General features: G+C 48.9%; 1 protein-coding gene across 3 annotated transcripts in view; it reads right to left on the reverse strand.

The window, feature by feature from the left end:
* ORC1 (origin recognition complex subunit 1) overlaps positions 1–22,511 on the reverse strand; it is a 384,523-nt gene that overhangs the window by 31,244 nt on the left and 330,768 nt on the right. Inside the window, exon 17 of one of the 3 annotated variants that reach the window (XM_063938886.1) lies at positions 5,303–5,387. The exons of the other annotated variants lie outside the window; for them this stretch is intronic. Coding sequence (XP_063794956.1) covers positions 5,318–5,387 — 70 coding nt within the window. The 3' untranslated portion in view covers positions 5,303–5,317. Of the gene's footprint in view, positions 1–5,302; positions 5,388–22,511 lie in introns of those variants that run through there. 3 annotated transcript variants of the gene reach the window in all.

Genomic DNA, 22,511 nt, shown 5'->3' on the forward strand with positions numbered 1-22,511 from the left:
CCAAGATGGCTGCGCCCATGCAGACACTTGGAGGGAAGTTTGGTTTGTAATCCATGTGAGAATTGAAACAGCAATGGCGACGCCGGCCACAGGAGACAGGAGACGCCAGACTGACAAGCGCACATTTAACCACGCGGGCACAGCGGAGGCCGCGGCTGATGAAATCACCACTCTGACATTCTGCATGTGGAAACTCAGGAACAGCGGGATCCGGTCCTGGAACGCTGAGCCAGCCTTAGGAGGCATCTGAAGGGTAAGTAATGGCGTCCAGATACCCGGATCGTGACAGCACCCCCCCCTTTAGGAGTGGCCCCAGGACACTTCTTAGGCTTTAAAGGAAACTTTGCGTGGAAATTTCGGACCAAGGCAGGAGCATGGACGTCTGAGGCATTGGTCCAAGAGCGTTCTTCAGGACCATAGCCCTTCCAGTCAATGAGGTATTGTAACTGACCGTAACGGAAACGTGAGTCCAAAATCTTGGCCACCTCGTACTCGACTCCCCGTTGAGTCTGAACCTTGGGAGCTGGAGGAAGTGCGGAATGAAACCGATTCAGGATCAGCGGTTTCAACAAAGAAACATGAAATGTCCTGGGTATTTTCAAGAAGGATGGTAACTGTAACTTGTAGGCAACAGGATTGATGACTTGTTCAATCTTGAAGGGTCCGATGTAGCGAGGTGCAAATTTCATGCTGGGAACTCTCAACCTCAAATTCTTCGTGGACAGCCACACACGATCACCCACCTTGAGAGCAGGAACCGCTCTACGCTTCCTATCGGCAAACTTCTTATACCTGAATGAGGCTTTAAGCAGGGCTGCGCGGACGTTCCTCCAGTTATTTGAAAACTGACGCAAGGTGACATCCACTGCTGGAACAGAAGTTGCGGGAAGCGGTTGGAATTCTGGGACTTTAGGGTGGAATCCATAATTAATGAAGAATGGTGTAGAAGAAGATGAGGAATGGTATTGATTGTTGTGGCTGAACTCGGCCCAAGGAAGGAGTTGAACCCAGTCATCTTGAGAGGAAGACACATATATACGGAGGAAGGCCTCCAAGTCCTGATTCACCCTCTCGGTTTGACCATTGGTCTGAGGATGGTAAGCCGTGGAAAACTTTAACTTGACTTGGAGGGCTAGACACAAACTTCGCCAAAATTTGGCTACAAATTGTACTCCACGATCCGAGATGATCTCTTCAGGAAGACCGTGAAGTCGGAAGATCTCTTGTATAAACACTTGAGCCAACTTGGAAGCTGACGGAAGACCGGTGAGAGGGATGAAATGTGCCATCTTGGTGAACCGGTCAACTACCACCCAGATGGTATTAAACTTGTTGCAGATAGGTAGATCGGAAACAAAGTCCATCGACAAATGGGTCCAAGGTCGACGGGGAACAGATAATGGAACCAGTTGCCCCGCAGGCGACTGGCGGGAGACTTTGTGTTGGGCACACTTTGGGCAGGAGGCAATAAATTCCATAACGTCCTTCTTCAGAGTTGGCCACCAGTAGGACCTAGAAATAAATTCAAGGGTTTTCTGAATGCCTGTATGTCCAGCAAAACGGGAAGCATGGGCCCAATGCATGAGCTTCTTCCTTAGAACTGGCTTAACAAAACTTTTCCCTGGTGGAGGCGTAGAGTCCATCCCTACCGTGGAGAATGCCAACGGATTAATAATAGGATGCTTGTCTGCAGACTCGGACTCATTTTCTTGCTCCCATTAGCGGGAAAGGGCATCGGCCTTACGATTCTGAGAACCCGGACAGAACTGGAGTTTAAAGTCAAACCTAGAGAAGAAAAGTGCCCATCTGGCCTGACGAGGATTCAGACATTGTGCGCCTTTGAGATATAAAAGATTTTTGTGGTCGGTAAGTATGGTGATTGAGTGGGAAGCTCCCTCCAACAGGTATCTCCACTCCTCCAGAGCGAGCTTGATGGCTAGCAACTCCTGATCGCCAATGGCATAGTTGCGCTCAGCTGGGGAGAACTTCCGGGAGAAGAAACTGCAAGGATGTAGATGTCCATCTTTGGCCCTCTGGGATAACACTGCTCCTACTCCAACGGAGGAGGCATCTACCTCTAAGATAAAAGGAGAGTCGGTGTCGGGCTGTTTCAGAACTGGTGCAGAGATGAACCGTTGCTTCAGAAGGTGAAAGGCCTGTGTAGCTTCCTCGGACCACTTGGACGTATTAGCACCTTTCTTGGTTAATGCAGTGATAGGCGCCACGATGGTGGAAAAGTCTCGTATAAATTTTCTATAATAATTGGCGAACCCTAAGAACCTCTGGACCCCTTTGAGGCTTAAGGGTATAGGCCAATTCTGGATTGCTTGGAGTTTCTCAGGATCCATCTCTAGTCCGGAACCGGACACAATGTAACCTAGAAACGGAATGGTTTTAACTTCAAACACACACTTCTCCAATTTACAATAGAGGTGATTGACACGGAGACGGGAAAGAACCTCTTTTACCCAGAAACGATGATCTCCGAGATTATTAGCAAAGATGAGGATGTCGTCTAGATAAACCACGACATGGCGGTACAAGATGTCCCTGAAAATCTCATTCACGAAGTGCTGGAAGACTGCTGGAGCGTTGCTCAATCCGAAGGGCATGACGAGGTACTCATAATGTCCGTCACGGGTGTTAAAGGCGGTCTTCCACTCGTCACCCTCACGGATTCGGATGAGATTGTAGGCACCCCTCAAGTCCAGCTTTGTGAAAATAGTTGCACCACTAACTCTATCAAAGAGCTCGGTAATCAGGGGTAAAGGGTATCGGTTCTTGACGGTAATGTCGTTCAGACCTCTGTAGTCGATGCACGGACGCAGACTACCGTCTTTCTTCTTAACGAAGAAGAAGCCTGCGCCGGCTGGAGAAGAAGATGGTCGGATGAAACCCTTCGCCAGGTTCTCTTTGATGTACTCTTCCATGGAGTGTGTCTCAGGCAGAGACAACGGATAAGTTCGGCCTCGCGGTGGAACCTTCCCTGGAATGAGGTCGATTGGGCAGTCCCATTCTCTATGAGGAGGAAGGATATCAGCAGAGGCTTTACTGAACACGTCCGTGAAGTCTTGATATGGAGGAGGCGGAACATCAGATGACCTGGGGAAGGAAGAACAAACAGGAAGAACTTTGGCTAAACAAGTCTCAGCACAGGAGGGACCCCATGCCAGTATTTGCGTAGTCGTCCAGTCAATTGATGGGTTGTGGAGACGGAGCCATGGAAGGCCTAAAACCACTGGATGTGTGGCTCTTGGAATCACTAAAAAAGAAATATACTCAGAATGAAGAACTCCCACTCTCAGACGAACTGGAAGAGTCCTTAAGGAAATGACTGCGTCAAAAATCTTGCTGCCATCCACGGCAGTCAAAGAGATGGACGAGGACAGTCTCTCGGTGGGTAGGGACCACCGTTTAACATAAGCTTCGGTTATGAAATTCCCAGCTGCTCCGGAATCAAGGAGGGCAATGACGTTCCTGTAACGTTGAGCAATTTGGAGCGACACTGGGAGGTTACAGTCATGAGGAGATGGAGAGGAGATCATTACTCCTAGCCGGCCCTCTCCTTGGCGAGCTAGGATCTGGAGTTTCCCGGACGTTTGGGACAGGCATTGATAGTGTGCGACGGAGCTGCACAGTAGAGACAGAGAGACTCAGAGAGACGTCTTCGGCGCTCAGCGGGAGATAGACGGGAACGACTAATTTGCATAGGCTCATCCTTGGATGGAGATGGTTGACGAGGAGGAGGAGCAGAAGATTTAGGAGTAGATGATCTTCCTCGCTCGGTTGCTCTCTCTCTGAAACGTAGATCAACCTTCGTGCAAAGAGAAATTAGCTCATCCAACTTAGAGGGCAAGTCTCTGGTAGCTAACTCATCCTTGATGCGTTCTGATAAGCCATGCCAGAATGCAGCATACAGGGCCTCGTCGTTCCATGCCAGTTCGGATGCCAGGATTTTAAACTGTATAAGATACTGTCCCACAGTACGTGTTCCCTGGCGTAAACGGAGAATCTCAGATGAAGCAGATGTTATCCGGCCTGGCTCGTCGAAGATGCGCCTGAATGTAGCTACAAAGTCAGTATAGGAGGATAGCAGGGGATCAGACTTCTCCCATAAAGGTGATGCCCAGTCAAGGGCTGAGCCACTGAGAAGGGAGATGATATAGGCAATTTTGGTACGGTCACTGAAGAAATTGCCAGATAGAAGCTCAAAGTGGATTTCACATTGATTGAGAAATCCCCTGCAGAACCTTGGAGATCCATCAAATTTTGCTGGCGTTGGAAGATGAAGATGTGGACTGGAAATGGGTAAGGTGGGTGGGGTTACAGCTGGTGTTACTGTAGTGGACGCACCGGACGTGCCAGGTCCACGGAGGGTCGTTTGAATCCCATCCAGCCGTGTAGAGAGATCCTGGAGACAGCGGATGATGTGGCCCTGTGCAGCCTCCTGATGTTCAAGTCGGACTGCCAGTTCTTGCATCGGCCTGGCCGCTTGATCCTGGTCTCCGGCTGGATTCATTAGGTCAGTGCTTACTGTCACAACTGAGGGCCTGAGCTGACGGGAGGCAGCCTCAGTTGTAGGGGCTGAGATGTAACGGAACCTGGGAGGTTGTATCAGACCCCTAGACATGTAAGTAACATGTAGAATAACTGCCCGAAGGCGTGACCACGACAACCAGGATAAAAGTCAATGATGTTTATTATGACAAACTCCGTAACACAGCAGCAGTAAAAGGAAACATAAAAGTCAACAGAGGATAAATACAATTCCTGGGTACTACAGGGTGGCAAGGGCCACAGGCACTGGTAGTGTGAGACAGTTCTTATAATCTTCTAGTTGGAAAGTCCTTACCAGGCCTGACTGTAGCAATGGAGAGAACCCAGGATCGTACCAGCTGATGTTCCAGGAAAGGCTGGGCTGCTGAAGGTAAAACGGCTGCTGTGGATACTGGCTGGAACCAGACTGTTGTTGGTACGGAGTGGATACTGGCTGGAACCAGTTAAATAATAAACGAACTTGAGAGCGATGAAATAATAATGAAGTTTGGAGTTTGAGAGCGGTGAAATAATAATACCGGTGGAGAGTGGTAAACTGCAGAAAAGGACACCGGCCCTTTAAGAGAAGCTATACACTGCTGGAAGCTGGGCTGGAAGCAGGTGATTGTTTGAGAGCGGTGAAATAATAATACCGGTGGAGAGTGGTAAACTGCAGAAAGGACACCGGCCCTTTAAGAGAAGCTGTACACTGCTGGAAGCTGGGCTGGAAGCAGGTGATTGTTGTAGCTGGAAACAGGTGAGTCCAGAATGGATCGGAGAGTCAGGCTACACCGCAGATGGAATGCTGGTGCGGGTCTCTATAGCAGAAGTCTGGAGACAGGAGCTGGAACCTGGAAGACAATCACAGGAGAGAGACAAACTGGAACTAGGTTAGACAACCAAAGCACTGACGACTTCCTTGCTCAGGCACAGCTTACTTATACCTGCAGCAAGGAAGGGGTTGGCTAGGCAATTATGCAAATCAACAATACAGACAGCAGATTGGTGGAAATGATCAGATGACAAAATCCAAGATGGCTGCGCCCATGCAGACACTTGGAGGGAAGTTTGGTTTGTAATCCATGTGAGAATTGAAACAGCAATGGCGACGCCGGCCACAGGAGACAGGAGACGCCAGACTGACAAGCGCACATTTAACCACGCGGGCACAGCGGAGGCCGCGGCTGATGAAATCACCACTCTGACATTCTGCATGTGGAAACTCAGGAACAGCGGGATCCGGTCCTGGAACGCTGAGCCAGCCTTAGGAGGCATCTGAAGGGTAAGTAATGGCGTCCAGATACCCGGATCGTGACAATCCTGTCCTTATATACTTCTGGACTCTGAAGGATCCAGCACGCTGCTGTTCAGCCTCTGTGGGGACGTTACATGCTGTTTTTATCATTTTTGTTGTAAGTGCATCTTGTGTTAAAGGTGTTTCTCATTATAAACACGCTGCACTATTTTGTTTTATCCTTCTTCCATATATTGCTGTGGAAAGCCCCTGCACCATTCATCTCTAAATCAGATGATTTATACTACATGCCTAATCCTATTCTCGTCATTGTAAGTGCAAACGTGGAAATAAAATAGTGTGCTGTTTGTGAAAACATGTTGCACTATTTCTGTATTCTTTTATCCTTGTATATGCACGATTGAGAATACCAAAGGATCTAAAGACTCCTATGTTATTTAGGTGATATACATCCTTTTATTGTGGTGTTGGTTCCACCAGGGTGTCAAAACTTGGTACTACATTTTGCGCTGGGTAGTGTGTACTATTTTCCTTTCTGTTACCTTTTGATTGTGTAACAAGTCCTGAATCCTTGACTGGACCTTGGATATCTTGTTCAGAGGTATACTTAATCTCTGAAGACCTGAACCCAGTACAGCCCCCAAGTGAGTCATCCGTTGTGACGGAACCAGAGACAATTTTGCCCAGTTTGAGCCACCCGTGGTTCTGCAGACGTTATTGTCTGTTGCAGATGACATAAAAGCAAATCCTGCGTCTGTGCCAGGATGAAAAGATTGTCGAGGTATGGAAAAAGTCTTATCCCCTGCTGGCGAAGATAAGCTGCCTTTACCACCATAATCTTGGTAAATACTCTGGGAGCTGTGGCTAACCCAAAAGGTAGGGCCTGGAACTGAAAATGCTGTTGGAGGATGGCGAACCTGAGATAGCACTGATGGGACAGTGCTAAAGGAACATGTAGGTAAGCATCCTGTATATTCAGGGATACCATATAATCCACTGGCTCCATGGCAAAAACTATGGAATGTAATGTCTCCATGTGAAACCGCGGTACCCAAATGTATTTGTTCAGTACTGTGAGATTGATAATGGGCCGAAAAAACCATTTGACTTCTGAACTAAAAACAGGTTGGAGTGAAAACCCTGTCCTCGTTGTGCAGGAGGAACTGGAATGACTACTCCTGAGTGAAGCAATTTCTGAACTGCCTCTAACAAAGCCCTGGCCTAATTCTCTACCCGGGACGGGCTGATACAAAGAAACCTTTGAGGAGGGTGCTTCTTGAAGGGGAAAGCATAACCTAGAGATACCGCTTCCTGCACCCAGGCATCTGTTGTAGACTGCTGCCAGATCTGTGCAAACTGAAGAAGTCGGCCCCCCACCCTGGGGTACCCCAGGTGGAGGCCCGCACCATCACAGGCTGATGGTTTATAATCTGTCTTCCTAACCGGTCCTCTGCTAGCCCAATGCTTTTTAGTCTTACCAGACTTATTGTATTGGGCCTGCTTGCCATCACTTTTTCCTTTAGCTTTTCCTTGAGACTGAAAGGGCCGAAAAGCCGGATCTTTAGGTTTGAAATTGTATGTGGAAGGGAACTTGACCTTCTTGGAGTCTGCTCCTGACTCCAGAATATCTGGCAAATCTTTGCCAAAAAGAATTATCTCCAGAAAAAGGTACAGATTCCAAAATCTTCTTAGATTCTGAATCAGCTTTCCACGTACTTAGCCAAACCGCTCTGCGAGCAGCTATTGTTGAAGCTGATGCCCTGGAGGCAATAGTACCCATATCCAATGCTGCTTCTTCCAGGAACATTGCAGCCTGTTTTATATGAGCTATATGGGATTTTTGCTCTCTAGAAGCTACAGAAACATCCCCCTCCAATGCATCAGCCCAGGCAGCCACTGCCTTTGCCATCCAAGCTGAAGCCATGGCTGGCCTTATGACTGCCCCAGACAGGGAACAAATGGTTTTTAGCAAACCATCCACTCTCCTATCCGTGACATCATTTAATGATGTTGAAGGCAAAGGTAATGTAGATTTTCGCACTAATTGAATTACATGCGTATCTACTTTAGGAGCCCCCTCCCTTTTTAAACAATCCTCAGCTGGAAGAGGATAATAAGAATTTACTTACCGATAATTCTATTTCTCATAGTCCGTAGTGGATGCTGGGAACTCCATAAGGACCATGGGGAATAGCGGCTCCGCAGGAGACTGGGCACAAAAAGTAAAAGCTTTAGACTAGCTGGTGTGCACTGGCTCCTCCCCCCATGACCCTCCTCCAAGCCTCAGTTAAGATACTGTGCCCGGACGAGCGTACACAATAAGGAAGGATCTTGAATCCCGGGTAAGACTCATACCAGCCACACCAATCACACCGTACAACTCGTGATCTGAACCCAGTTAACAGTATGATAACCGTAGGAGCCTCTGAAAAGATGGCTTCCAACAATAAACAACCCGATTTGTTTGTAACAATAACTATATACAAGTATTGCAGACAATCCGCACTTGGGATGGGCGCCCAGCATCCACTACGGACTATGAGAAATAGAATTATCGGTAAGTAAATTCTTATTTTCTCTGACGTCCTAGTGGATGCTGGGAACTCCGTAAGGACCATGGGGATTATACCAAAGCTCCCAAACGGGCGGGAGAGTGCGGATGACTCTGCAGCACCAAATGAGAGAACTCTAGGTCCTCCTCAGCCAGGGTATCAAATTTGTAGAATTTAGCAAACGTGTTTGCCCCTGACCAAGTAGCTGCTCGGCAAAGTTGTAAAGCCGAGACCCCTCGGGCAGCCGCCCAAGATGAGCCCACCTTCCTTGTGGAATGGGCTTTTACAGATATTGGCTGTGGCAGGCCTGCCACAGAATGTGCAAGTTGAATTGTACTACAAATCCAACGAGCAATCGTCTGCTTAGAAGCAGGAGCACCCAGCTTGTTGGGTGCATACAGGATAAACAGCGAGTCAGATTTTCTGACTCCAGCCGTCCTGGAAACATATATTTTCAGGGCCCTGACTACGTCCAGCAACTTGGAGTCCTCCAAGTCCCTAGTAGCCACAGGTACCACAATAGGTTGATTCATGTGAAACGCTGAAACCACCTTAGGGAGAAATTGAGGACGAGTCCTCAATTCCGCCCTATCCGAATGAAATATCAGGTAAGGGCTTTTATAGGATAAAGCCGCCAATTCTGATACGCGCCTGGCTGAAGCCAGGGCCAACAGCATTACCACTTTCCATGTGAGATATTTCAAATCCACTGTGGCAAGTGGTTCAAACCAATGTGATTTTAGGAACCCTAAAACTACATTGAGATCCCCAAGGTGCCACTGGAGGCACAAAAAGAGGCTGTATATGCAGTACCCCTTTGACAAACGTCTGAACTTCAGGCACTGGAGCCAGTTCTTTCTGGAAGAAGATCGACAGGGCCGAAATTTGAACCTTAATGGATCCTAATTTTAGGCCCATAGACAATCCTGCTTGCAGGAAATGTAGGAAACGACCCAGTTGAAATTCCTCCGTAGGGGCCTTCTTGGCCTCACACCACGCAACATATTTTCGCCAAATGCGATGATAATGTTTTGCAGTTACATCCTTCCTGGCCTTGATCAGGGTAGGGATGACTTCATCTGGAATGCCTTTTTCCTTCAGGATCCGGCGTTCAACCGCCATGCCGTCAAACGCAGCCGCGGTAAGTCTTGGAACAGACAAGGTCCCTGCTGGAGCAGGTCCTTCCTTAGAGGTAGAGGCCACGGGTCCTCCGTGAGCATCTCTTGCAGCTCCGGGTACCAAGTTCTTCTTGGCCAATCCGGAGCCACGAGTATCGTTCTTACTCCTCTCCTTCTTATGATTCTCAGTACTTTTGGTATGAGAGGAAGAGGAGGGAACACATATACCGACTGGAACACCCACGGAGTTACCAGAGCGTCCACCGCTATTGCCTGAGGGTCCCTTGACCTGGCGCAATATCTGTCCAGTTTCTTGTTGAGACGGGATGCCATCATGTCCACCTTTGGTTTTTCCCAACGGTTTACAATCACTTGGAAGACTTCTGGATGAAGTCCCCACTCCCCCGGGTGGAGGTCGTGTCTGCTGAGGAAGTCTGCTTCCCAGTTGTCCACTCCCGGAATGAACACTGCTGACAGTGCTATCACATGATTTTCCGCCCAGTGGAGAATCCTTGCAGCTTCTGCCATTGCCCTCCTGCTTCTTGTGCCGCCCTGTCTGTTTACGTGGGCGACAGCCGTGATGTTGTCCGACTGGATCAATACCGGTTGACCCTGAAGCAGAGGCCTTGCTTGACTTAGGGCATTGCAAATGGCCCTTAGCTCTAGGATATTTATGTGAAGAGACGTTTCCATGCTTGACCACAAGCCCTGGAAATTTCTTCCCTGTGTGACTGCTCCCCAGCCTCTCAGGCTGGCATCCGTGGTTACCAGCATCCAATCCTGAATGCCGAATCTGCGGCCCTCTAGAAGATGAGCCTTCTGTAACCACCACAGGAGAGATACCCTTGTCCTTGGAGATAGGGTTATCCGCTGATGCATCTGAAGATGCGATCCGGACCATTTGTCCAGCAGATCCCACTGAAAAGTTCTTGCATGGAATCTTCCGAATGGAATCGCTTCGTAAGAAGCCACCATTTTTCCCAGGACTCTCGTGCACTGATACTTGTCCTGGTTTTAGGAGGTTCCTGACTAGCTCGGATAACTCCCTGGCCTTCTCCTCCGGGAGAAACACCTTTTTCTGGACTGTGTCCAGAATCATCCATAGGAACAGTAGACGTGTTGTTGGAATCAGCTGTGATTTTGGGATATTTAGAATCCACCCGTGCTGACGTAGCACTACCTGAGATAGTGCTACTCCGACCTCTAACTGTTCCCGGGACCTTGCCCTTATCAGGAGATCGTCCAAGTAAGGGATAATTAATACGCCTTTTCTTCGAAGAAGAATCATCATTTCGGCCATTACCTTGGTAAAGACCCGTGGTGCCGTGGACAATCCAAACGGCAGCGTCTGAAACTGATAATGACAGTTTTGTATCACAAACCTGAGGTACCCTTGGTGAGAAGGGTAGATTGGGACATGGAGATAAGCATCCTTGATGTCTAGAGATACCATATAGTCCCCTTATTCCAGGTTCGCTATCACTGCTCTGAGTGACTCCATCTTGAATTTGAACCTTTTTATGTAAGTGTTCAAAGATTTTAGATTTAAAATTGGTCTCACCGAGCCGTCCGGCTTTGGTACCACAAACAGCGTGGAATAATACCCCTTTCCCTGTTGTAGGAGGGGTACCTTGATTATCACCTGCTGGGAATACAGCTTGTGAATAGCTTCCAATACTGCCTCCCTGTCGGAGGGAGACGTTGGTAGAGCAGACTTCAGGAACCGGCGAGGGGGAGACGTCTCGAATTCCAATTTGTACCCCTGTGATACTACCTGCAGGATCCAGGGGTCCACTTGCGAGTGAGCCCACTGCGCGCTGAAATTCTTGAGACGGCCCCCCACCGTGCCCGAGTCTGCTTGCAGAGCCCCAGCGTCATGCTGAGGACTTGGCAGAAGCGGGGGAGGGCTTCTGCTCCTGGGAAGAGGCTGCATGGTGCAGTCTTTTTCCCCTTCCTCTGCCCCGGGGCAGGAACGAGCGGCCTTTTTCCCTCTTGCCCTTATAGGGACGAAAGGACTGGGTTTGAAAAGACGGTGTCTTTTTCTGCTGAGAGGTGACCTGGGGTAAAAAGGTGGATTTTCCAGCCGTTGCCGTGGCCACCAGGTCCGATAGACCGACCCCAAATAACTCCTCCCCTTTATACGGCAATACTTTATACTGACTCCAGCCGTCCTGGAAACATATATTTTCAGGGCCCTGACTACGTCCAGCAACTTGGAGTCCTCCAAGTCCCTAGTAGCCACAGGTACCACAATAGGTTGATTCATGTGAAACGCTGAAACCACCTTAGGGAGAAATTGAGGACGAGTCCTCAATTCCGCCCTATCCGAATGAAATATCAGGTAAGGGCTTTTATAGGATAAAGCCGCCAATTCTGATACGCGCCTGGCTGAAGCCAGGGCCAACAGCATTACCACTTTCCATGTGAGATATTTCAAATCCACTGTGGCAAGTGGTTCAAACCAATGTGATTTTAGGAACCCTAAAACTACATTGAGATCCCCAAGGTGCCACTGGAGGCACAAAAAGAGGCTGTATATGCAGTACCCCTTTGACAAACGTCTGAACTTCAGGCACTGGAGCCAGTTCTTTCTGGAAGAAGATCGACAGGGCCGAAATTTGAACCTTAATGGATAGACCGACCCCAAATAACTCCTCCCCTTTATACGGCAATACTTCCATATGTCGTTTGGAATCCGCATCACCTGACCACTGTCGCGTCCATAACGTTCTTCTGGCAGAAATGGACATCGCACTTACTCTAGATGCCAGGGTGCAAATATCCCTCTGTGCATCTCGCATATATAGTAATGCATCCTTTAAATGCTCTATAGTTAATAATATACTGTCCCTATCCAGGGTATCAATATTTTCAGTCAGGGAATCCGACCAAGCCACTCCAGCGCTGCACATCCAGGCTGAGGCGATCGCTGGTCGCAGTATAACACCGGTATGTGTGTATATACCTTTTAAGATATTTTCCAGCCTTCTATCAGCTGGTTCCTTGAGAGCGGCCGTATCAGGAGACGATAACGCCACTTGTTTTGATAAGCGTGTGAGCGCCTTATCTACCCTAGGGGGTGTTTCCCAACGTGCCCTAACCTCTGGCGGGAAAGGGTATAGTGCCAATAATTTATTAGAAATCAGCAGTTTTTTATCGGGGGAAACCCACGCTTTATCACACACCTCATTTAATTCATCTGACTCAGGAAAAACCACTGGTAGTTTTTTCACACCCCACATAATACCCTTTTTTGTGGTACTTGTAGTGTCAGAAATGTTCAATGCCTCCTTCATTGCCGTGATCATGTAACGTGTGGCCCTACTGGACATTACGTTTGTCTCGTCACCGTCGACTCTGGATTCAGTATCCGTGTCAGGGTCTGTGTCGACCATCTGAGGTAACGGGCGTTTTAGCGCCCCTGACGGTGTCTGAGACGCCTGAACAGGCACTAATTGATTTGTCGGCTGTCTCATGTCGTCAACAGTTTTTTGCAAAGTGCTGACATTGTCACGTAATTCTTTAATTACTACCATCCAGTCAGGTGTCGACTCCCTAGGGGGTGACATCACTAACACAGGCAATTGCTCTGCTTCCACATCATTTTCCTCCTCATACATGTCGACACAATCGTACCGACACCCAGCACACACACAGGGAATGCTCTGATAGAGGACAGGACCCCACTAGCCCTTTGGGGAGACAGAGGGAGAGTTTGCCAGCACACACCAGAGCGCTATATATATACAGGGATAACCTTATATAAGTGTTACTCCCTGTTATAGCTGCTGTATTTATATATTAGCTGACAATAGTGCCCCCCTCTCTGTTTTACCCTGTTTCTGTAGTGCAGGACTGCAGGGGAGAGTCAGGGAGCCGTCCTTCTAGCGGAGCTGTGAAAGAAAATAAGAATTTACTTACCGATAATTCTATTTCTCATAGTCCGTAGTGGATGCTGGGGACTCCGTAAGGACCATGGGGAATAGCGGCTCCGCAGGAGACTGGGCACATCTAAAGAAAGCTTTAGGACTATCTGGTGTGCACTGGCTCCTCCCCCTATGACCCTCCTCCAAGCCTCAGTTAGGATACTGTGCCCGGACGAGCGTACACAATAAGGAAGGATTTTGAATCCCGGGTAAGACTCATACCAGCCACACCAATCACACCGTATAACCTGTGATCTGAACCCAGTTAACAGCATGATAACAGAGGAGCCTCTGAAAGATGGCTCACAACAATAATAACCCGATTTTTGTAACAATAACTATGTACAAGTATTGCAGACAATCCGCACTTGGGATGGGCGCCCAGCATCCACTACGGACTATGAGAAATAGAATTATCGGTAAGTAAATTCTTATTTTCTCTAACGTCCTAAGTGGATGCTGGGGACTCCGTAAGGACCATGGGGATTATACCAAAGCTCCCAAACGGGCGGGAGAGTGCGGATGACTCTGCAGCACCAAATGAGAGAACTCCAGGTCCTCCTCAGCCAGGATATCAATTTTGTAGAATTTTACAAACGTATTTGCTCCTGACCAAGTAGCTGCTCGGCAAAGTTGTAAAGCCGAGACCCCTCGGGCAGCCGCCCAAGATGAGCCCACCTTCCTTGTGGAGTGGGCATTTACAGATTTTTGGCTGTGGCAGGCCTGCCACAGAATGTGCAAGCTGAATTGTACTACAAATCCAACGAGCAATAGTCTGCTTAGAAGCAGGAGCACCCAGCTTGTTGGGTGCATACAGGATAAACAGCGAGTCAGATTTCCTGACTCCAGCCGTCCTGGAAACATATATTTTCAGGGCACTGACAACGTCTAGCAACTTGGAGGCCTCCAAGTCCCTAGTAGCCGCAGGCACCACCAATAGGTTGGTTCAGGTGAGACGCTGAAACCACCTTGGGGAGAAACTGAGGACGAGTCCTCAATTCCGCCCTGTCCGAATGGAAAATCAGATAAGGGCTTTTTCAGGATAAAGCCGCCAATTCTGACACGCGCCTGGCCCAGGCCAGGGCCAACAGCATGACCACTTTCCATGTGAGATATTTTAACTCCATAGATTTAAGTGGTTCAAACCAATGTGACTTTTGGAACCCAAAACTACATTGAGATCCCAAAGTGCCACTGGAGGCACAAAAGGAGGCTGTATATGCAGTACCCCTTTTACAAACGTCTGAACTTCAGGGACTGAAGCTAGTTCTTTTTGGAAGAAAATTGACAGGGCCGAAATTTGAACCTTAATGGACCCCAATTTCAGGCCCATAGACACTACTGTTTGCAGGAAATGTAGGAATCGACCCAGTTGAATTTCCTCCGTCGGGCCTTACTGGCCTCGCACCACGCAACATATTTTCGCCAATTGCGGTGATAATGTTTTTGCGGTTACATCCTTCCTGGCTTTGATCAGGATAGGGATGACTTCATCCGGAATGCCTTTTTTCCTTCAGGATCCGGCGTTCAACCGCCATGCCGTCAAACGCAGCCGCGGTAAATCTTGGAACAGACAGGGTCCTTGCTGGAGCAGGTCCCTTCTTAGAGGTAGAGGCCACGGATCCTCCGTGAGCATCTCTTGAAGTTCCGGTTACCAAGTCCTTCTTGGCCAATCCGGAACCACGAATATAGTGCTTACTCCTCTCCATCTTATCAATCTCAGTACCTTGGGTATGAGAGGCAGAGGAGGGAACACATACCCTGACTGGTACACCCACGGTGTTACCAGAGCGTCTACAGCTTATTGCCTGAGGGTCCCTGGACCTGGCGCAATACCTGTCGAGTTTTTAATCATGTGGAAGACTTCTGGGTGAAGTCCCCACTCTCCCGGGTGGAGGTCGTGCTGAGGAAGTCTGCTTCCCAGTTGTCCACTCCCGGAATGAATACTGCTGACAGTGCTATCACATGATTTTCCGCCCAGCGAAGAATCCTTGCAGCTTCTGCCCTTGCCCTCCTGCTTCTTGTGCCACCCTGTCTGTTTACGTGGGTGACTGCCGTGATGTTGTCCGACTGGATCAACACCGGCTGACCTTGAAGCAGAGGTCTTGCTAAGCTTAGAGCATTGTAAATGTCCCTTAGCTTCAGGATATTTATGTGAAGTGATGTCTCCAGGCTTGACGATAAGCCCTGGATATTCCTTCCCTGTGTGACTGCTCCCCAGCCTCGCAGGCTGGCATCCGTGGTCACCAGGACCCAGTCCTGAATGCCTAATCTGCGGCCCTCTAGAAGATGAGCACTCTGCAACCACCACAGAAGGGACACCCTTGTCCTTGGTGACAGGGTTATCCGCTGATGCATCTGAAGATGCGATCCGGACCATTTGTCCAGCAGGTCCCACTGGAAAGTTCTTGCGTGGAATCTGCCGAATGGGATTGCTTCGTAGGAAGCCACCATTTTACCCAGAACCCTTGTGCATTGATGCACTGAGACTTGGCTCGGTTTTAGGAGGTTCCTGACTAGCTCGGATAACTCCCTGGCTTTCTCCTCCGGGAGAAACACCTTTTTCTGGACTGTGTCCAGGATCATCCCTAGGAACAGAAGACACGTCGTCGGAACCAGGTGCGATTTTGGAATATTGAGAATCCAATCGTGCTGCCGCAACACTACCTGAGATAGTGCTACACCGACCTCCAACTGTTCCCTGGATCTTACCCTTATCAGGGAATTGTCCAAGGAAGGGATAACTAAAATTCACTTCCTTCGAAGGAATATCATCATTTCGGCCATTACCTTGGTAAAGACCCGGGGTGCCGTGTACCATCCATACGGCAGCGTCTGAACTGATAGTGACAGTTCTGTACCATAAACCTGAGGTACCCTTGGTGAGAAGGGTAAATTTTGACATGAAGGTAAGCATCCTTGATGTCCCGAGACATCATGTAGTCCCCTTCTTCCAGGTTCGCAATCACTGCTCTGAGTGACTCAATCTTGAATTTGAACCTCTGTACGTAAGTGTTCAAAGATTTTAGATTTAGAATCGGTCTCACCGATCCGTCCGGCTTCGGTACCACAACAGTGTGGAATAATACCCCGTTCCCTGTTGCAGGAGGGGTATCTTGATTATCACCTGCTGGGAATACAGCTTGTGAATGGCTTCCAAAACTGTCTCCCTGTCAGAAGGAGACATCGGTAAAGCCGACTTTAGGAAACGGCGAGGGGGAGACGTCTCGAATTCTAATTTGTACCCCTGAGATATCACCTGAAGGATCCAGGGGTCTACTTGCGAGTGAGCCCACTGCGCGCTGAAATTCATTGAGACGGGCCCCCCACCGTGCCTGATTCTGCTTGTAAAGCCCCAGCGTATACTGAGGGCTTGGCAGAGGCGGGAGAGGGTTTCTGTTCCTGGGAACTGGCTGATTTCTGCAGCCTTTTTCCTCTCCCTCTGTCACGGGGCAGAAATGAGGAACCTTTTGCCCGCTTGTCCACGAAAAGACTGTGCCTGATAATACGGCGTCTTCTCATGTTAAGAGGCGACCTGGGGTACAAACGTGGAATTCCCAGCTGTTGCCGTGGCCACCAGGTCTGAAAGACCGACCCCAATTAACTCCTCCCTTAATAAAGCAATACTTCCAAATGCCGTTTGGAATACGCATCACCTGACCACTGACGTGTCCATAACCCTCTACTGGTAGAAATGGACAACGCGCTTAGACTTGATGCCAGTCGGCAAATATTCCGCTGTGCATCACGCATATATAAAAATGCATCTTTTAAATGCTCTATAGGCAAAAATATACTGTCCCTATCTAGGGTATCAATATTTTCAGTCAGGGAATCCGACCACGCCAACCCAGCACTGCACATCCAGGCTGAGGCGATTGCTGGTCGCAGTATAACACCAGTATGTGTGTAAATACCTTTTAGGATACCCTCCTGCTTTCTATCAGCAGGATCCTTAAGGGCGGCCATCTCAGGCGAAGGTAGAGCCCTTACAAGCGTGTGAGCGCTTTATCCCCCCTAGGGGGTGTTTCCCAACGCACCCTAACCTCTGGCGGGAAAAGATGTAATGCCAATAACATTTTAGAAATTATCCGTTGTTATCGGGGGAAACCCACGCATCATCACACACCTCATTTAATTTCTCAGATTCAGGAAAACTACAGGTAGTTTTTCCTCACCGAACATAATACCCCTTTTTTGGTGGTACTCGTATTATCAGAAATGTGTAAAACATTTTTCATTGCCTCAATCATGTAACGTGTGGCCCTACTGGAAGTCACATTCGTCTCTTCACCGTCGACACTGGAGTCAGTATCCGTGTCGGCGTCTATATCTGCCATCTGAGGTAACGTGCGCTTTAGAGCCCCTGACGGCCTATGAGACGTCTGGACAGGCACAAGCTGAGTAGCCGGCTGTCTCATGTCAACCACTGTCTTTTATACAGAGCTGACACTGTCACGTAATTCCTTCCAACAGTTCATCCACTCAGGTGTCGACCCCCTAGGGGGTGACATCACTATTACAGGCAATCTGCTCCGTCTCCACATCATTTTTCTCCTCATACATGTCGACACAAAAGTACCGACATACAGCACACACACAGGGAATGCTCTGATAGAGGACAGGACCCCACTAGCCCTTTGGGGAGACAGAGGGAGAGTTTGCCAGCACACACCAGAGCGCTATATATATACAGGGATAACCTTATATAAGTGTTTTTCCCCTTATAGCTGCTGTATAGTTAATACTGCGCCTAATTAGTGCCCCCCTCTCTTTTTTTTTTAACCCTTTCTGTAGTGTAGTGACTGCAGGGGAGAGACAGGGAGCTTCCCTCCAACGGAGCTGTGAGGGAAAATGGCGCCAGTGTGCTGAGGAGATAGGCTCCGCCCCTTTTTCGCGGACTTTTCTCCTGCTTTTTTATGGATTCTGGCAGGGGTTAAATGCATCCATATAGCCCAGGAGCTATATGTGATGCATTTTTTTTGCCATCCAAGGTGTTTTTATTGCGTCTCAGGGCGCCCCCCCCCCCCAGCGCCCTGCACCCTCAGTGACCGAAGTGTGAAGTGTGCTGAGAGCAATGGCGCACAGCTGCAGTGCTGTGCGCTACCTTGTTGAAGACAGGACGTCTTCTGCCGCCGATTTTCCGGACCTCTTCTGCCTTCTGGCTCTGTAAGGGGGCCGGCGGCGCGGCTCTGGGACCCATCCAAGCTGGGCCTGTGATCGTCCCTCTGGAGCTAATGTCCAGTAGCCTAAGAAGCCCAATCCACTCTGCACGCAGGTGAGTTCGCTTCTTCTCCCCTTAGTCCCTCGATGCAGTGAGCCTGTTGCCAGCAGGTCTCACTGAAAATAAAAAACCTAATCTAAAACTTTCACTAAGAAGCTCAGGAGAGCCCCTAGTGTGCACCCTTCTCGTTCGGGCACAGAGATCTAACTGAGGCTTGGAGGAGGGTCATAGGGGGAGGAGCCAGTGCACACCAGATAGTCCTAAAGCTTTCTTTAGATGTGCCCAGTCTCCTGCGGAGCCGCTATTCCCCATGGTCCTTACGGAGTCCCCAGCATCCACTTAGGACGTTAGAGAAAATGGCGCTTGTGTGCTGAGGAGAAAGGCTCCGCCCCCTTCACGGCGGCCTTTTCTCCCGCTTTTTTCAGGAAACTGGCAGGGGATAAATGCATCCATATAGCCCAGGAGCTATATGTGATGCATTTTTTTTAGCCATATAAGGTTTTTATATCGTTTTTATTGCGTCTCAGGGCGCTCCCCCCCAGCGCCCTGCACCCTCAGTGACCGGAGTGTGAAGTGTGCTGAGAGCAATGGCGCACAGCTGCAGTGCTGTGCGCTACCTTATTTGAAGACAGGAACGTCTTCTGCCGCCGCTTTCTCCGGACCTCTTCGCTCTTCTGGCTCTGTAAGGGGGCCGGCGGCGCGGCTCCGGGACCCATCCAGGCTGAACCTGTGATCGTCCCTCTGGAGCTAATGTCCAGTAGCCAAGAAGCCCAATCCACTCTGCAGTCAGGTGAGTTCGCTTCTTCTCCCCTTAGTCCCACGATGCAGTGAGCCTGTTGCCAGCAGGACTCACTGAAAATAAAAAACCTATTTAAACTTTTACTTCTAAGCAGCTCAGGAGAGCCACCTAGCTTGCACCCTTCTCGTTCGGGCACAAAAATCTAACTGAGGCTTGGAGGAGGGTCATGGGGGGAGGAGCCAGTGCACACCAGCTAGTCTAAAGCTTTTACTTTTTGTGCCCAGTCTCCTGCGGAGCCGCTATTCCCCATGGTCCTTACGGAGTTCCCAGCATCCACTAGGACGTCAGAGAAAATTGGAATTCCATTTCTTAGGAATTCTAAACTTCTTATTGGGTGTAGCCCAAGCCTCTTCCATAATTTCCGTCAGCTGATCTGACCATGGAAACTCAGTCTTAACTGTTTTGGGACGTTTAAACACAGGTGCCTTGGTTTTTAACACAGGCTCTGCTGAATCCTCTAAGAATAGAATGGCTTTCATTGCTTTAATTAACTCAGCTATATCCACTGAGCGGAGACCTTCCTCCTCCTCTTCGTATGCCGAAGTAGAATTAATTGAGCTTTCATCTTCTGATGACTCCTCATCTGAATCATGTGTAGCCTGTGAGGGTGAAGATTTACTTACCACCGGTTTATCAGCTTGTTTCTTTTGAGAAGCTGCTGCTGGAAGTGATCCACCATAGGTGGGTAGCTGCATGTAAGGTTTAATAGCGTAACCTATCCTGGTACAGGAGTTGGAGGAATTATCCGTTCAGCTGTACTGGATAAAGTCTGTGCAAACATAGCCCAAGGTGGATCCATCTGCACCAGAATCTACCTTGTATTTTTCATTAACCCCTGATGAAAGCTAAAACAATTTGCACACAAACCATCATGAACCAGATCCTGAGAGGATAACACAGCTTTGCAAGACAAACATGATATGAGTGTTGGTGTTGCTGTAAGTGTACCTTCCTCACCTTTGCTGCTCTTAGACATGATAAATAATCAACACTTCCACAGAATACTACACAATTTGTGACTGTAATCACTTTAAACTACTTAAAGTGACATACAATCTGACCCCACCCATGCACCAGCATTGAGGATCGGAACAAACTGACAAAAATATAGTAAAGTCAGCAATCACACTAGCAGTCACATGTTATACATTAGTATATTAAGCAATATGAGCACATCATCAACTACATTTTAAGTATGTAGGAGAACATATTACTGCATCATGTTTAAACAGATCTAATGTATTCAGACACAAATGCGGATGAAACAACAGTAAATGTATACAGACTCATGCAATATGCACTTATCTAACTATTCATACTCAAATGGTAGATAGAGACTTTAGTACTGTATAACCCGTACTCAGTAGAGTGGGATACAGGGAGACTCACCTCGCTTCCAGGACCGATCTATACATTAGTGAACGCTGAGTGGATCCAGACACTACTAGGGTACACTGCCGCTCCATGAACCTACAGTGAACACAGACGCTCAGTGAACACGGACGCACCAGTCACACAGCTGCCTATGCTGCGACTTGGTCCCCCACGTGTACAACGTCTGAGACGGAAGCAGGAAGCCGTTCATGGCGGGAGACTCGGAGGAAACTGGTCATGGACCGGGGGAGGGGTGACCAGGAGAGCGTCTGACTCCCCACTGCTGACATCAACCCTAGGGATCGCGGCCTCATGCTATTCCTGGCGCCTCTAATCCCTAAGGTATAGCGCTGGTGCACCCGGGGTGGCGGCGCGCCAGCTACTGTCTGGTAGTCTCCTCCCAATACAGTGCGGCTGTGTCCGTATTCCATCTACTAAGTGGAACCGATGCCTTACCTTCTCCCCGTGCTCCGGCCACAGCCTGGTAACGTCTGCTGGACCTGCTAGTATAGCCGTCACAGACGCCCGCCGAAACAGCACTGTACTCGTGGGTAAGCGTTGTCGCGACACGGCGGAGAGTTGTTGGATCGACTCTGTCCAATATGCGTATAAGACGCTGTTCAGAAAGATCACTCAAAAACTAGTAAGACTATAAAAATAAAATAAGAAAGCTTCGGGCTGCTAACAAACCAGCAGCCCTGTGACCATGGCTGGTTCCTGCCGCACCAAACAAAAAACTGATTTGCCTGAGCCAGGAGGCGGGGATATATGGACGGGACCATTGCATGCTGGAAGGCCGGAAAAGCTTTGACTGATTGGTGCAAATCCGCTGTCGCTTCATCATATCCCATTGTTATCCTGTGGATAACCTGTGGACCCTGCTGGAGAAAACGAGATTTATGGTAAGAACGTACCTTTGTTAAATCTCTTTCTGCGAGGTACACTGGGCTCCACAAGGATTGGACAATGGAGTGTAGAGTAGGATCTTGATCCGAGGCACCAACAGGCTCAAAGCTTTGACTGTTTCCAGAATGCACAGCGCCGCCTCCTCTATAACCCCGCCTCCCTGCACAGGAGCTCAGTTTTTAGTTAACCAGCCCAATGCAGTAGCAGGAAGAGAGATGACAACGGTTAGTAGCCACATACACCACACTCTCACGACAAGAGAAGTGTCAGCGGCTAATGCCATACCAACCCAAAGAAGCTAAGTGCGTCAGGGTGGGCGCCTTGTGGAGCCCAGTGTACCTCGCAGAAAGAGATTTAACAAAGGTAAGTTCTTACCATAAAATACGTTTTCTGCTGCGGGGTACACTGGGCTCCACAAGGATTGGACAATGGGGACGTCTTAAAGCAGTTCCCTATGGGAGGGAACGCACTGTAGCGGGCACAAGAACCCGGCGTCCAAAGGAAGCATCCTGGGAAGCGGCAGTACCGAAGGCATAGAACCTTATGAACATGTTCCCGGAGGACCACGTAGCCGCCTTGCACAATTGCTCAAGGGTCACACCACGTTGGGCCGCCCAAGAATGGGCCATAATGTGAGTAGGAGCTGATAGACCAGCCTTCACATAAGCATGTGCAATCACCATTCTAATCCATCTGGCCAGGGTCTGCTTGTGAGCAGGCCAGCCACGTTTGTGAAATCCAAACAAAACAAAGAGAGAATCAGATTTTCGAACAGAAGCAGTTCTCTTCACGTAGATACGGAGAGCCCGTACCACATCCAA

The sequence above is a fragment of the Pseudophryne corroboree genome, chromosome 9 (assembly GCF_028390025.1).
Source record: "Pseudophryne corroboree isolate aPseCor3 chromosome 9, aPseCor3.hap2, whole genome shotgun sequence".
In the NCBI taxonomy this organism is placed as follows: domain Eukaryota; kingdom Metazoa; phylum Chordata; class Amphibia; order Anura; family Myobatrachidae; genus Pseudophryne; species Pseudophryne corroboree.